We start from the raw sequence: 15832 nt of genomic DNA, 5'->3' as shown, positions 1-15832 counted from the left end.
GCCCTGCAAACACTCTTTCCCTGATCATCATTCCCGGTCACGGGTGAAGAGCTCATCTCTTATCTTTCCTTTTCCATTTTTCCCTTCTTTTCCATCAACTACGAAAAGACGCTTTGATTTGATCCAAGAAATGTAACAAGCTCAGCTGTATGCTGTGGGCTGTGCTGTTAATAAGTTGTGTAATGTGTGCCTCAGTGGACAGACGGCATGCTCTGTCCCCTCTCTTCTCTTCTGCTCGTATGTGACTCAATCAGGCTTGTAGATGTAATGATTCATGGGAGCGATGAAAATCAAGCCGAAATTGCATTGCCATCATTTAAAAATCCAAGACAGCGTGTGACAAACTCATTGTAACACAGCCTGTGTTTGTTTGTGCCTTGCAATGACAGGAATACTTATTTGTTTGTCTTATTCTTAACCCTTGACAAGGAGCCGAGAGCCAGAGATGTTCTTTAAGTGCGATACATGTAATGTTTATTTACTTGCTTGCAAAAATGTAGATTCTGCATTTTATTTTCAGTCAGTGTCACTAAAATTACATTTCAACTTGCGTACGTATCACGCATCAACGAGCAATTGGGCCTCGGAGACAGAACTGGCTGTTGGGTGGAATTAGGCCAGTGAAAAGAATGGTGGAGCACTTCGTGAAAAGGTGGCAATTTGGTTTTTGCCCCCTCGCTCTGAATTTGCATACCTGTGCACTGCTCCAGTCAGGGAAACTCATGCAAATTGGGATCACCTATGCAAATGAGGTCAGCCTGTAGGAGGAGAGGAGGAAAGGCAAGTAGACCGTGTTGGCATGCAGGCCTTTTCCCGCTCACGCAGCCCGCAAGAACACGGCAATGCAAACTCTGTGATGGGCATACACCCACTCAACTCACTTCTTTCCCTAATAGCAGTGTGTTTGCAGTAAGAGAGACTGGAAATAGCCTGTGCTCGGTTGCCGTCTGAACCTTTTCAAAAATCTAGCTTTCTTACCAAACCATTGTTCCCTGCATGCATTAAACATATGGCACAGACTCAAGGTCTTGTACTGTCTTATCTGAGAACTGTGCAAGAACAGTGTTTCCTCTTTTTCAGTGGCTTAATTTCCCATGCTTTGTGGCACATTGCCTTAGCAAGAAATGGAGCTGGAATTTATCGTCTTTTGGCTTCTAGACTTGGGATATGTAGAGTTAGGGGATGAAAGTGTCCCCGCCGGTGCAGGATATCCTGTGGTGTTACCATTTGCCTCAAGATGGTTGAGAGGGGGAGTGCAAAGGCGCGGAAACCACCACATCAAGTTGACATTTTGACAATAAAGGGTGATAAGGCCCCAGTTCAGCACTTTAGAAACTGCCACCTGCCTTTAATTGCATCAGTCCTTTTGTTTTATCCTTATCTCTAAAAGTCTCTGAAGTTTTTATGCAGTCTGAGCTCTGTATTTAACGTGTGTTCCATATGAAACACTCTTGCATCATATCTGGCTCAAAATTAATAATTCAAAGAGGATTTTTGATAACCTGATGATTCAAAAAGCTTGTTTAAGGTTCTAGCAACATGTTGTACTCTGAGACTTTTTATTGTTATAGGCCAAAAGCATGGCACATGTATTCAGGTTATTTCCCTCAAAAGTTTGAATACTACTTGTTTGAAGTCGCCATGAAATCAAAACTGACAGTTCTTATTTTTTTATGGAATTTTACAATGTTTATTATAAATTATTTATCTGTGTACATCATTATTAAAACAACAACAACAACAAAAAGTTTCCTGAGTCTTTTATAAAAAAAAATATGAAATGCCACCTAACTTGTTTTTTTTTTTTGTAGTTTTTTTTGACGGCCCTGCCATCAAGTGGTCTCAACCAATGACATGGGATGGGGCAGGGCTATTACTTTGAACCATGGCAGATGGGGAATTTTTAGTAAACCTCTTTGTTTCAAAACAGTCATTATAAAACAGTCTTTATTTCTGTTTTGTGGCACAGAAAACTCATACTTTACCTTTAAAGTCATCATGAATTCAAATTGACCATATTTGCATTCGTAATACACATTCCTGTTCCTCTGAAATGACTTTCCTATTCAACTGATGTTACCAAGGCCACTTAAGTTTCAACCAATGGGTGCTGACAGTGTTTTATGTTTGCATTCAAGTTTAGGTCCATTCAGATATTGAATGACCACTTCTTTACAATCAATTCCTGATGGATAAAAACAATTACCCTACCATACATTTTTCTTTTAAATAGCCTTAATGAGACTCTGAAATATATATTATGTTACAGAAATAAAAAGTTCTGAATGGATTTTCATGGTAACTTTAACCTTTCAAGCTATTAATTTTCATGCAATATGGGTGTTTTTATTTATTTATTTTTTAATATTTTTGCTTCACGAAAAAAAAAAAAACTGGGCTAAAAAGTACTAGATGTTTCTGTTTTCCCAACTGACTTTTTTTCTTATTTTTTTGTGATAAAATGCTGACTCCCACTCTCTTTCTCTCTCTCTCCTCCGGCAGCACTTGGCGTCATGGGATGCGGGTAAACCGGAGTGTCTCCTGCAGCTGGTGAAAGAGCTGTTGCAGCAGTACCATCAGTACCAGTGCCAGCGGCTTCGTGACAGCTCCCGCCTGCTCTTCGAATATGACAGCCTGCTGGAAGACCCCAACTATGGACGCAGTATGGAGATCTACGCTGGCCTCAAGAACAGCTGGGTACCAGTGCTGCTTCACCTTATACTTCCATTAACATAACAGTCAAATGTTTCCATTCAGTGAGATTTTGATAAACACTTATCGATTTATGCATGCGTCCATTCTCCAAACCACTTGTCCTATGTAGGGTCAAGGGGATGCTGGAGCCTATCCCTGTGTCTCAGACCAAAAGCAGGGAATCATCCTGGATGGATAGAATAAAGTATTCAATTCACTAAATTATCAAAAAAATTTGACTTTAGATGGTTATTTAATATATAAAACATCACACCGCCTACTTTTACTAAAGCATATATTTGGAGCACTGGATCACTTAACTCCAGTAAACTGACCTTCTCTTAATGAAATTTCATGAACTAATTGACTGAAGTGGTAAGTCCACCTTTGTAATTCTCTAATCACCAGTACTGATTTGTTATTTAGCTGACACTTTTACACAGTGCTACTGGGAGTTACAGAGACATAATTCCTGGAACAACTTGAAATTAGGTGTTTTATTCACGGTAACTGCACATTGGTAACTGCTGATGGTTCATCCCATTTGGGGTTTGAACCAACAACTTTATGTACAGTCATGGCCAAAAATATCGGCACCCTTGGTAAATATGATCAAAGAAGACTGTGAAAATTAATCTGCATTGTTAATCCTTTTGATCTTTTATTAAAAAAATTCACAAAAATCTAACCTTTCATTGGATAATAAGAATTTAAAATGGGGGGAAATATCATTATGAAATAAATGTTTTTCTCAAATACACATTGGACACAATTATTGGCACCCCTAGAAATTCTTATGAGTAAAATATCTCTGAAGTATATTGCCATTCATATTCACAATTTCGAGCACTCCAGGGTGATTATGAACATCCTGTTTCACGGGAATATAAATAGGAGGGAAAACAAAGGCCAAATTGATAATTGAGCTTCACAAATTAGTGAAGTGGCTTTAAGAAAAGAGCTAGAGCAGTGAAAATTCCCATTTCCACCATCAGGGCAATAATTAAGAATTTCCAATCAACAGAATATGTTACGAAACTGCCTGGAAGAGGACGTGTGTCTATATCGTCCTAATGCACGGTGAGAAGAAGAGTTTGAGTGGCTAAAGACTCTCCAAGGACCAAAGCTGGAGAATTGCAGAAAATAGTTGAGCCTCGGGGTCAGAAAACCTTAAAAAAATAATTGTCAAACAGCACCTACTTCACCACATGTTGTTTGAGAGGGTTTCAAGAAAAATTCTCCTAGCTCATCCAAAAATATTTCTGCTGGAGGTCCTGGACATCTTGTTCAGATGCATGGCATCATGGATTCTATCAAATACCAACAGTATACCAACAAGTGACTGACTCTGTATAGAAATCTTATAATGGACCATGTTTAGATCTTCTAACTGTACAATAATCCAAACACAAACCTCAAAAACAACACAAAAATGGGTCACTGAGCACAAAACCAAGCTTCTGCTCTGGCCATCCCAGTCCTCTGAGCTGAACCCTATAGAAAATGAGTGTGGTGAACTGAAGAGGAGAAGCTGTGTATCTGAAGGATTCTGATTCTGGATGAAGGATTTGTCTCTGATCTCTTGTCAGGTGCTCTCTAACCTCTTCAGGCATTATAGGAGAAAATTTAGAGCTGTTAAACTGGCAAATGGAGGTTTCAAAAAGTATTGAATAAAAGGGTGCCGTTAATTGTGGCCAATGTGAATTAGAGAAAAACATTTATTTCATATAAGATGAATGATATTTCCCCCCATTTTAAATTCTTATTATCCAATGAAAGGTTAGATTTTTGTGATTTTTTTTTTAAATAAAAGATCAAAAGGATTAACAATGCCCACACACAGGCCAGTGGGTTCTCGATAAAGTGCAAATCGAATTGCACAAAACGTGCAAAAACTAACAAACACTCCCTCACAAATGGGCACACGGGGTTCCGTAATATGGTCGTGTTTTTGGGAAGAGTGTAGTGTGTTGGGCTGTGGGCGTGAGTATGTTGCTTCATGGGCTTCGATCTTTAAAGGGATGTGGTGAACTGTGGTCTGTGGGATAACAGACTGTGATTAGGAAATGTTTGAGTAATCTTAAAATGATGTAACCCAAGTTATGTATATGATATGAATGTAAACAAGGAGTCATGCAGCGAATTATACTTAAAAGTGAATATGACCATGGCCTACTTACTCTAGAGGACATTTGAAGAGAATTTGAAGTGAACACTCTGGGAGCACAGCATTGCACTGTCACATGTGTTGCTAAATATGTACTTCACTTCCATTTTAAATTGAATCAAAATGATACCTTGACAGTAGTGGCATGGCAAATGTATCAGTACATTGAGGGTACCGACCCAACCATCCCTAAATACGCACACCACCTCGAAAGGGACATACAATACAATGTTAAAAATATGAGTTCCTTTAATGTCGTTCCTTTAACAGAAATATAGTTAAAGGATTTGTGTGACAAACAGACTAATTTAAGCCTTGATTCACTGAAAAACATGATATCCACCCTAGGTCTCGTTGCCACAGAAGTAGTGATTTCTGATTTGTATATTTAATCATTTGCAATGACAGCAGTCAAGTCATGTTACATTTATTTATAAAGCACCTTATACAATGCAGATTATTTCAAAAAAGCTTCATAGTAATACACTGGAAAATTACAGTTATCGTTGCAAAATTAATAAATTATTAAACAAATTCAATTTCAGCAGTAAAGCAGCTCTGCAAAATACAATAGTGTTATTTTTCAGCTCAGTTTAGTTCAGTGTTGATTCAATTTAGTTATTAACAGTTGAAAGTTCATCATTTATGAAACAAAATCATTTTCAGCTGTGAAGTACATTGTGTGACTCAGATTTGTTTTTTGTTTTTTGTAATTAAATGATTTAGTTATTAACAGTTGAAAGTTCATCATTTATGAAACAAAATAATTTTCAGCTGTGAAGTACATTGTGTGACTCAGATTTGTTTTTTGTTTTTTGTAATTAAATGTAAATGTAAATGATTCTTTCACAAATAGAACTAATTTGGTTCTTCTCACTTACTGATCCAGTAGTTGCCTTTAACAGCTGGTGGTGGAGTTGCAGATTATCAGTGAATAATGACTTGAGTTTTGAATCTTATGACTCCCAGTTGATCAAAAAGTTGAATCTGAATCCGAATATCCAGATTTGGCAATCCCATATTTTGCTATCCTGAATCAAACAATCCATTTTACTTTTGTGCGAGGTTTTCGTAGCAAGATTGGATTGGATCACCTTGATCCAGATCTTTTCAGATTACCAAATCCAGATTACCAATGCTCTAAATGAGCCTACAATTCACAATGTAGCCTACAAGCTTTATGAATAGTCTGTAGGCTATTGGGTGACTTTGTGTTTTTATTTGAATTGTTGGGAACTACTTTTGACTGATTCATCTGTGATGATTCTGACTTTGTAATATATATTCCTCGTAATAGGAAAGTCTGTTGTATGTCTTCCATCCATCGATCCATTTTCCAAACCGCTTGTCCTGTATAGGATTTCACAGACGCTGGAGCCTATGATCTCAGACACATTGCTGGTCCATTGCAGGACTGACAGACTAACAGTGTATTTAATGTGGCTTTTGCTGCTTTTATTAAGCTTGAAAGCCTCTGTCCCATTTCATTTTAATTTGATGGAAAAGAGCGATCAGGGAGATTCTTTAGAATTGCTGAACTTTTGTGTTCCATGGCAGAAATAAAGTCAGGTGGGTTTGGTACAACATGAGAATGAGAAACAATGACAGAATTATTCCTTTAACAAGTAGGTTACTGTGTGAGGAATGTTACAGAATGTGTGTGCGTGTGTGTTCACTGTTTGATGGTGTGTTTTTTTTTCCCTTCTAGACAGGGGAGTTTTCTGCTCGATTCCTTCTCAAACTCCCTGTGGATTTTAGCAACATTCCCATCTATCTTCTCAAAGTAAGACACATACATAAATACACACTCTCAAGAAGATCATAAACCCCCATATCTCTGATTTGTTCGGAGAAAGGATGTTTATTTGTTTATCAGTGCATGAAAATGTCTCCACAAAACGTTACATGTAAAAGTGCATGTAAGAATAGACCGCTCTTGTGCGAGCGTTCATTTCACTGCTCTTATTTGTGCGTGTGTGTAGGCTGCAAGTTGACTAATCAGCAGCCTGTCACTCCCAATCAACTCTGAGCTGTGTTGTGTCTGCAGGCCCTCTCTCTCGCCTCTCCTTCCAGTCACCCTGTGTCTTACCCTCCCTTCCTTTTTTTCTTTTCTATTTCCCCATCTTTGCCGCACCACCGTGTGTATGTTTGTGCCCATGTGTGCGTGAGAGGGCGTGTACGGCCTCGGGAGGCCTTTGCTCTATGGCCTTTTCCAGTCGGAGCCATGTTTGTCCTCCCCAAGAGAGACGAAATGATGGTAAACATACGGAAAATAGCAACCATCATCAGCATCACCATCTCAGCGTTCAGTCCCTCAGCAGTACACTACACTCATGCATTGACATGTACAGTTCACTCCCAGTGGACCATAATGCACTGAAACTCACTTTAGCCACAGGTTAGTGGCCGTCTATAAGGTCACCACTGTGGGGGTCATTATTCCCAGCTAATTTGTCATGAATCTTGACATATCAAGACCCTGATAGATGTTATTATATTTCATTATATGATTGTAGGGCTTCTTCTTATTCAAAGGAGTGGTGTATGTATGGTTAAAGCTGCTCTGTATTATTTCTCACTGCAAGCTGCACAAATCAAAACTGCAAAAATATGTCAGGCCTCTCAAACTGATTTCAGTTACATTTGGTTTCCAGTTTTCTGTGAAACTGTTGCTTTGATATCAGCAGGTTCAAGCATGTTACAGTTTTATTTTGTCATCAGTGCCTTGGTTTAAGCTGCATGTCTTGTGCTGAGATTTTTTTTTTTTTCTAGTACAACAGTGTTTGTCATCATTTGCCATAGATGGCTTCATTCACAAACCGTTTTCCACAGAAACTGACGGCAAGATTTAGCTATGTAAGAGGTGCTTGTGAAAGGCCAGTGAGTGAAATGTCTGCGTCTGTACAATGGAAAAGCTCTGTAAATTAGCACCTAAATCTGCTTGGTTGGCTTTGTAAAGTAAAAGTAGCCAGAAAAGGTCAAAGGGATTCACTGGACAATTTACAGTTGAAAAACAAATCCGTATGTCAAAAAACGCTGCATCCTGAGTGAAGAATTATTTTGAATTATTTGTCAGATTTGGTATACTGGGGCTTGTTTAAGATAAGGCACAGCATGTACATGTGAAAGAATGCTTAATGTCTGATAAAGAACTATGCTATACTTTGAGCGAAATCGAAGAATGAACAAGTGGGATGTTCAAACTGCCGTTGGTCAATGAAGATTACTTCATAGGTATAGGTGTGCTTTGGGACTCCTTGTTTGACATGGGGAGTCTTTTCAGGATTATTTCTTCATGCAGTCTGTTGAGGTCAGACAGTAAAGGCCAGGTACATGAACTGGAGTGCCAAAATACATATATGGTCAAACATGTCCACATCTCTATGTCCACATCGCTTTTCTCATCACTGTCATTATTTTTGTGTGTTAGTTGTGTTTCTGAAAGGATAGCTTGCAGCACGTAGTTAAATGCCCGCCTGTTCCTGCTTTGGAATGTTCACAAACAGTGAACTTTCTATTTCAAACTTCTGTTTACCCTTGAGCAAAGAACAAACTATATCAGAAAGAGAGTATAGGGGGGCCTTTAAGGTAATATTCTGATTACTAGAAATCTATTAATCAGAATTTTGAAGATATATCCACTGCAATGATCTTGCATACTCTAATAAAACATTTGATTTGAACCATTGTCTGAAATTCCCATTGATCAAAGTTATAGTTGCCTGTTGGACAAATACTTTAGTGTGTAGTCGCCGTAACAGTATATTCATTTATATCTGTGCATATCCAAATTAAGATAATTGCTACTAGAAGACTAAATAAGTTGTAGAAGGTCAAGCTATCTGAGAAACTGGAGCCTGGAGGGCCAGTATGCTGCAGAGTTTAGCTCCAGTCATAATTAAACACACCTTTAACAGCTAATAAAGGTCTTCGGGATTGCTGGAATCTTGCAGGCAAGTGTGTTGGGGCAGGTTAAAGCTAAACACTACAAGACGTTGGCCTCCAGGAGCAGGACACACCTGGCTCAACCGGTAAATGGGCCTTGGTGTATGTAAATGTGGTCATTGGCTTTCGCTTGACAGTACTAAGCTGAGAAGAGAATTTATTTAATTATAATATGACTGTGTCACACTATAAAGGTGGAGACACTTGCTGGCAATGGAGAAAGGACAATGTAGTAACTTTCCTGGTGTGGGGTTACCATAATTTTCTTTCTGTCCAGTACCTACCATTACATGAATTCTTAAAGGGGTCATATTATGCTTTTTTGAGCCTGTTCTAGTACACCCCCAAAACAAAATCAAGACTTCGTAAAAGAGCATAATAGGACCCCTTTAACCAAACATCAGAGCCTTTTTATCGCTCCTTTAACAAGTTGCTACTAGATGACATTTTGACTGTTTAAATCTTCATCAAATCTCGCATGACGTCCCCACCTCTCCAGGTTTGGCTCGCAGACATCGGTAGGATTGGTGTCGTGTAGCATGATAGTTGCCTGGAGTGTGCCATCTCGCTGGTTTTATCTTAGTAGCCTGGACATGTTTACCTTCCCAAATCCACTTGTGTCCCTCAGGGTATCGAGGGCTTGCCATGAGAGCAGTCTGCACTGGTGGCGAGAAATAGAGGACAATGGCAATGTTCTAGTGTAGCAATCCTACCAGGTATGAGTGGATTCTTTCCTGGGAAGGACAAAAAGACTTGCTATTGCTGTTTTGTCTATCTTCTTTTGGATCGACTGTGGGAGCTCAAAGTAGGAGCCCTAACTCTTCTAAACAGGAATGCTCTGATTTCAATACATTTCAAAATTCAAGCTCATTTTAGGCTTCAGAACAAAACAAGAGTCCATCAATACAGACAGGTCAATCCAGTAGATTTGGACTGAGCACTGTTCACTGCTCTTTTGTTGCTCGGTTTAGCGTGGTACCCGTTCAGCTCTAAATGTCAGCTGTCCTAGTTTGCGCAGCCATCGGTGAAGCGAGCTGAGGCTCTGTGTTCGTGACAAGCCTGATCAGTCTCACTCCACTGGAGCCGTACGGGCCGCTAGCCGAGACCTGACTTCCTGTGCAGCGGGTGAGGAGGAGGATTGCTCCGTTGGCCCTCAGGGATACCACCGCCACTGCCGTTGATTATTTTAGACAACTCTGGCGAGTCACGTGCCAGGTCTACAAGTTACTTTTTGACTGTTGTTAAAGGGCCAATCTGTTGCTGTTGAATAAAGTCACTATAGTGGAATTAGTGATTGTTTTAATTAAAAATGAAAGGGAAAGAATTAAAGTGAGAGCTAAACATGGAGGTCTGTTTCTATCATGGTTTTAGTATCCCCAAGGGGTGCTTATTGAAAAGCATAAAAAACAGCAACACAGTACAACAAATCTTGTAATTACAACTTGTATGTTATGCTTACATTGTAAACATGTTTATTTTAAAATCAGGTTCAAAAACACTGTCTCCAGGCCTGTTCACACCAAGAGTGAAATGAAAAGCAAAACGAATCACTGACGACAGGCCTATTCACACCAGGAATAAAATGAAAAGGCACAACAAATCACAGATGACAGGTTTGTTCATGTCAAGAGTGAAAAGCAAAAAGCACTCTGCTTATTCACATGCAAAATATAACCCATCTGATACTACACCATGGGCGTAGGTTGACATTTGAGCTCGGGGTGGGTCAAACCGAGCCAGTCGATTTGGTCAGTCACACTTATTTACACGTTTTAGCAAATCCAACCAATTCACACTCAGTGTACCATATTTAAGTGATTTTACTATGAATACATAGATCAGCAGCAAGCATGTGAAGTTATCATGGCAACCAGATACTTTGCTAGGTCTGTTCTTGCCATGTTAAACTTGGCACACTGAAAATAATGCAATATAAACGGGTTTGTCAACATGCACTCAAAGTAGGCCTTTATTTAAGCAAATCAATGAATGAATTACCCAACTGCTTTAAAACAGACGACGTTTGGGCATCATTCAAGTTAAACGCAGAATGGCATGCACACTTCTTTATTTTTAGTAAATCCCACTGAATACAGTTCATGTTCTAATATGTATGTTTGGGTTGGTTCTGTGTAAATAGCATTTGAAAGTAAAAGATCCTGAGACAAGGTGAACATTTATGAGATTGTCCGGGGTCATCAACTATGGCATCCTTGCTTTATCACCAGAAGAATTTTGCTTTATATATTATTACATAGTTTTTTACGCATTGTAAATTGGCTTATTGAATGCGCTGATTCTCTGCTGCTTTTTTCCAGTAAATCCGCTCTCTATTGTACCTTCAGACTGCCACATTATATTCATCAGCCTCCCTGCCCTTCCTCATGCCACTTCAACTTAAGTAGTTGGCCAATTAGCTTTACTCTAATTATTTTCGGAGTACTTTTCCTTCTTGATATAAGTGTGCTCTTAACATCAGTGTCGGCAGTCGCCAGGGTGCGTCCAGGGTGAAGCTGGCCCCGAGGTTTGTGCCTTTCTGCCCTCCTCCATTCCCCAGCCTCATTTATGCAGGAGACGCCCTCATTTTAATGTTCTCTTCCCTTATTCCCTTATTCCCATTCTTTCATTCAATCCTTCAATGAGATCTTAAGACGTGTCTGACAAACCTTTTGCATATAAAGTGCGTCGTGTTTTCCCTTTAAAAGCAAAAAGATGAAAAATAATAAGAAATGGAACCTCATCATCATTAAACTCTTATCCAACAATTAATTTCAAGGCTGTCTGTGCCAATTAAAATCTTGATTATTATTTCAATTAACGCAAAAAAAAAAAAATGGCAAGGGAAATGTTTTTCCCCTCTCTGTGATTTGTTTTTCTCTTTACCATGGCACATGAACGGCATACAAGATCAAGATCATTAGGGTAGAAGTTAATAAACACTGTCATGCACATTTGTTCAGCAGCCCTGGGCATGGTTTGATTTTAAACTGGGATAAGCATTGACCATATCCAAGAGAAATGGAAAGTGGGTGTGAAACAGAAAGAAAGGAGAGAGACATTCGAAACATGATTGAATGCTTGAGGTTTAATGAATCGGTTTTAATGACAGTGCCATAGAAACCCCTGCTGCATTAAGCACACATGGGCACCAGTTGACGTCACATTCTCTGTCATAGGCACAAATTACCAAGATTGTTCTCTGTATGTTTAATATGTTTAATATGTTGTCCTCATGGACCTTACAGAGTGTAATTTAAAAAATAAACCTGTATGTGAAGATTTTGATATTATCATTTTGATCATAGACTTTGTCACTAATTTTTCCTTCTTTTCTCTATCTCTGACCTGATTTTCCGACAGACAGATTTACTGTTTATTTACACATTATTTAGACATTTATTGTTAGGCATTACTACATAGAAAATTCTGTATTTTGTTTTTACGCTGTCCATATTCACTATCATATTCACATCATATCTAAACAGGTCAATATTTACGGCAATGCAATCGGGAAATCCATGTTTTTACCAAAGGTTATTGTCCGAGTAAAGGGCATAGCACACTATTAACATTTAGGCCAACATCGGATTTATTCAGGTGTGGCTCGGACATTAAAACCTTGAGAACTAAAAGGTGGAGCACCAAGGAATTTAGTTTTTCCGTTGGTGTGGATGTAGTTTTCTTGAGATACTGACTAGTAGGATTTAAGTATTATTACACAATTTATATATAATAGTGTCAGTCGTAATATGATTTAAAGGTAAAAAACAGTTTTAGGTTTGATATTACATAAAAATAAAAAATAATCTTTTTTTTATTGTACACTTATTTAGTTTTTTTTTTAAATAAAACACCATTCTTGGTAGATGACATGTAAATTTTATTCTGGGAGAAAATTACTTCTATATCTTTGGTTGTTGATGTCAAAAACTGGGCATCCAATCCAACTCTGTGTTATATCTATAGTACAGCATTTTGGCCCAAATTCATGTGTCACTTTGTAAATGATAACCAAATGCCAACATGGACAGTTTGCATGTCATGATCCCATCCTCAAAAAAAAAAAACATGTAACAAGAAAATGTAACCCAATAAGAAATATGTCTAGTAAATTGCACTTCTGTTGTTTATACTTTTATAAAAAAAATTCCTAATCGGTCTGTGTATGTTAATAATTGTGTATTATTGGGGTCATTGCGGTTCATAATAATGCATTTCAGTTTTTGATTTTAGTTGGTTAACTGACTAGATCTTATTACATTAAACTCTTGGTATTATTGCGAGGGATGTGAAGAATGCAAGCTGCTCTCCGAAAGGCAATTTATTTTGGAGAAAAGAGCTTCGTGAAATACATTACACTATGATAACTGTGACCAGAGCATGCAAACTGTTATGTGAATTGTACCCCAGACCACCACGGTGAAATCATAAGAACTGTGCTGCCCAACTGACATCAGATGTGCTCCTGTAGAGGGCTTTTATGATTCATCTTCAGCGTGCTTTGTTATAAGGTCTCTGAATTTAATTGACTCACTTTCTTGTGCATGTCAAGCACTGAGATACTGGAGTGGAAGACATGGAAATCAATATGTTATCCACTAATTCCAAAAATGGTTAAATATTTTCAAATACGTTGTATGTAACTACTAGTGTTTAACACTGAATACCAAAAAATCCTAATGAAGCACATACTTGAGTTACATTCTTAATTTTTGTATTAGTGCCATCTGAATCACAAATTCCTACACCGGTTGTATAAAGCAACAAACAAAAGCTATCGCTATCCATGGATTTAGTTTTTGTCTGCCGTAATTGGTTTCTATTGCTCTGTCCATCAGTAGCCACAACCACAGTGACATCTCATTGGTGCACATAGCTGCATTTTAAACATCAAATAGATGTTTGTATGATGCCACAGCATTTTGACTGCCAGTGTGGACAGACAAATTACTTGCTGAAACTGTTTGGACACATTTAGACATTTATTTGCCCTTGTTCATTCTCTTAGTCCGTTTCTCTTTCTGTTTTTTTGTCATTATTTCTTTCTGAGACTCATGAAACACGGTGAGTGCCCATCCTGTCAGTGATCTCTCAGAGGCGTATCAATCTGAGCACCTGACGTTTCCTCCGACCGGCTCTCCTCGCTCCAGCAAAGCTCAGATTAGGAGAGAGCAGAGTGACATAAAGCCCCTTTAACAGTGGCCTACACCCACCATTCAGCTTTATGCCAGCAGCAGCACTGAGCTTTTGGCTGCTTGTTTGTTTATCTGTTCTGCGCTGCATGTGGAGTCTCTATCCGCTCATGTATTAGCACCACTGTCGAGATATGTCAGACTGACTTGAAGAGGTCACGTCAAGAACTTAATTTCTGCCAAGATGATGTTGTTAAAAATATTGCCATTTACTGACTGTTCCTGGGATTATGCACTATTTGGAATCAGAGAACTGAGCGACACATAAGTAGAGAATGTTTTGGAAAGTTCCCCTTTGCTTTGAGAAAGCATGCGTAGGACTTTCTTGTCTTCCTTTGATAAAGGACGAGTTTTTCTCTAGTGTGGCTGCAGTGTTTTTGGAGAACTGTTTGCCCAACACAGTATGTTTGAGTCATGTGATGACAGAACTGCAGTGCCATACCACCTCAAGAACACTCATAATCTCATTGGCACTCCACGTCCACTCACTCACTCACTTGCTTGCTCAAAAAATAAAAAAATGCATGTTCACGCCTTCTATTGCTGTGCAAACATGGACAAATGGATCTGACAAGAGTGTTATGGAGGAGACTGTGGTATGACATCAACGGCTATGACTGTAACACCCTTCATTAAGACGACATTCAGAGTATAATTAACTGCCCAACAGTCGAGTTGCTTCAAATGGCATCTATCTCTCCATTGGCCTTGTGTACTTTCTTCCCTTGTCTACAAAAATATATGCCAGTGTTTCAGTTAATTATGTGCAGAGAATAACTGGCTAAATTAAGTAAATGAAGTCTTGCTGATTTTATGAAAGTCCAAAATGTTGTTATTAGTTCAAAAAGAACACTGCGACATGATATGGGAAAACTTGGAACTGCTTCATATCTGTGCAGTTATAGAAAATTAATCAAAAACTTAAAATGTCTTTCAACCAATCAAAATCATTTATTCCACCCTTCCATATTATTTTAGTCAGAATTTGTTTGTTACAAAAAGGTATTACCTAAAAAGTGATATACCTTTAATGGCTTGGGGGAACTCGGAAATCATATCCAAATGTTTACTTGATCAACATCCCAATAATATCCGTGTTTTACTCAGCTTTTCTTTCAAGTTGCCAAATAATGCAGTATAGCTGCCAAATAATATTGTTTAGGACTAGTCCTAGAGAAGGAAAAACAAGCAAGAGAAAATATCTAGACATTACACTGTGCACCTGTGTGATCAAAGCAGATTCTTATATATGGAACACTGTACCCGTTTGAGACACTCCCTGTCTTTGTGCGTGACTGTAGAGCATTTCATTGCCAACACCAGTAGTCGTAATTTGCAGGCGGATTGAGCACTCCAACAGTAAACACTGACTCAAGCCCAAGGAATCTTAAGAGCTTTGAAGTAATTGCAGGTTCCTTCTGAAACTGTTTCTCCACCATTGCTCGGCCATCAGAAACCAGAGCCGCGCCACTGCAGACATCTGTAAGAGGGGAAATAAACTGCCGAACACCTCTCTACTGGATCTCTTGGGCTTGTTTGATCTGTGGTTTCAGATTCATTAGCTTTGTAGCATTCATTAGCTTTGTCTACTGTTATACAGCCAGTCATGTAGTATATGTGAATACTTTATCTATCTGATCTATCTTTATCTATATTATCTAACATTATCTATCTTATATATTTATATATGTATATAATGAATATTTGTGTGTGTGAGTTAGTAAATAATGTCAGTAGGGAAGGACCAGAATGTCATAGCAATTAGGAGAGAACATCCAAGCAACATGTGAAGAAACATGCAAAAACACCCACAAACCTTTGCAAGATTTTTGCA

The 15832-nt window shown here is 38.5% G+C and overlaps 1 protein-coding gene across 1 annotated transcript in view; it reads left to right on the top strand.

Annotated features, from left to right (window-relative positions):
• babam2 (BRISC and BRCA1 A complex member 2) overlaps positions 1-15832 on the top strand; it is an 83121-nt gene that overhangs the window by 30740 nt on the left and 36549 nt on the right. Inside the window, exons 5-6 of the mRNA XM_016444691.1 lie at positions 2503-2697; positions 6570-6644. Coding sequence (XP_016300177.1) covers positions 2503-2697; positions 6570-6644 — 270 coding nt within the window. The remainder of the gene's footprint in view (positions 1-2502; positions 2698-6569; positions 6645-15832) is intronic.

The sequence above is a fragment of the Sinocyclocheilus anshuiensis genome, unplaced genomic scaffold (genome assembly GCF_001515605.1).
Source record: "Sinocyclocheilus anshuiensis isolate Anshui unplaced genomic scaffold, SAMN03320099.WGS_v1.1 scaffold2043, whole genome shotgun sequence".
Classification (NCBI taxonomy): domain Eukaryota; kingdom Metazoa; phylum Chordata; class Actinopteri; order Cypriniformes; family Cyprinidae; genus Sinocyclocheilus; species Sinocyclocheilus anshuiensis.
Note: the sequence above shows the minus strand (reverse complement) of the source record. Positions and strands in the feature narration are given on the sequence as shown.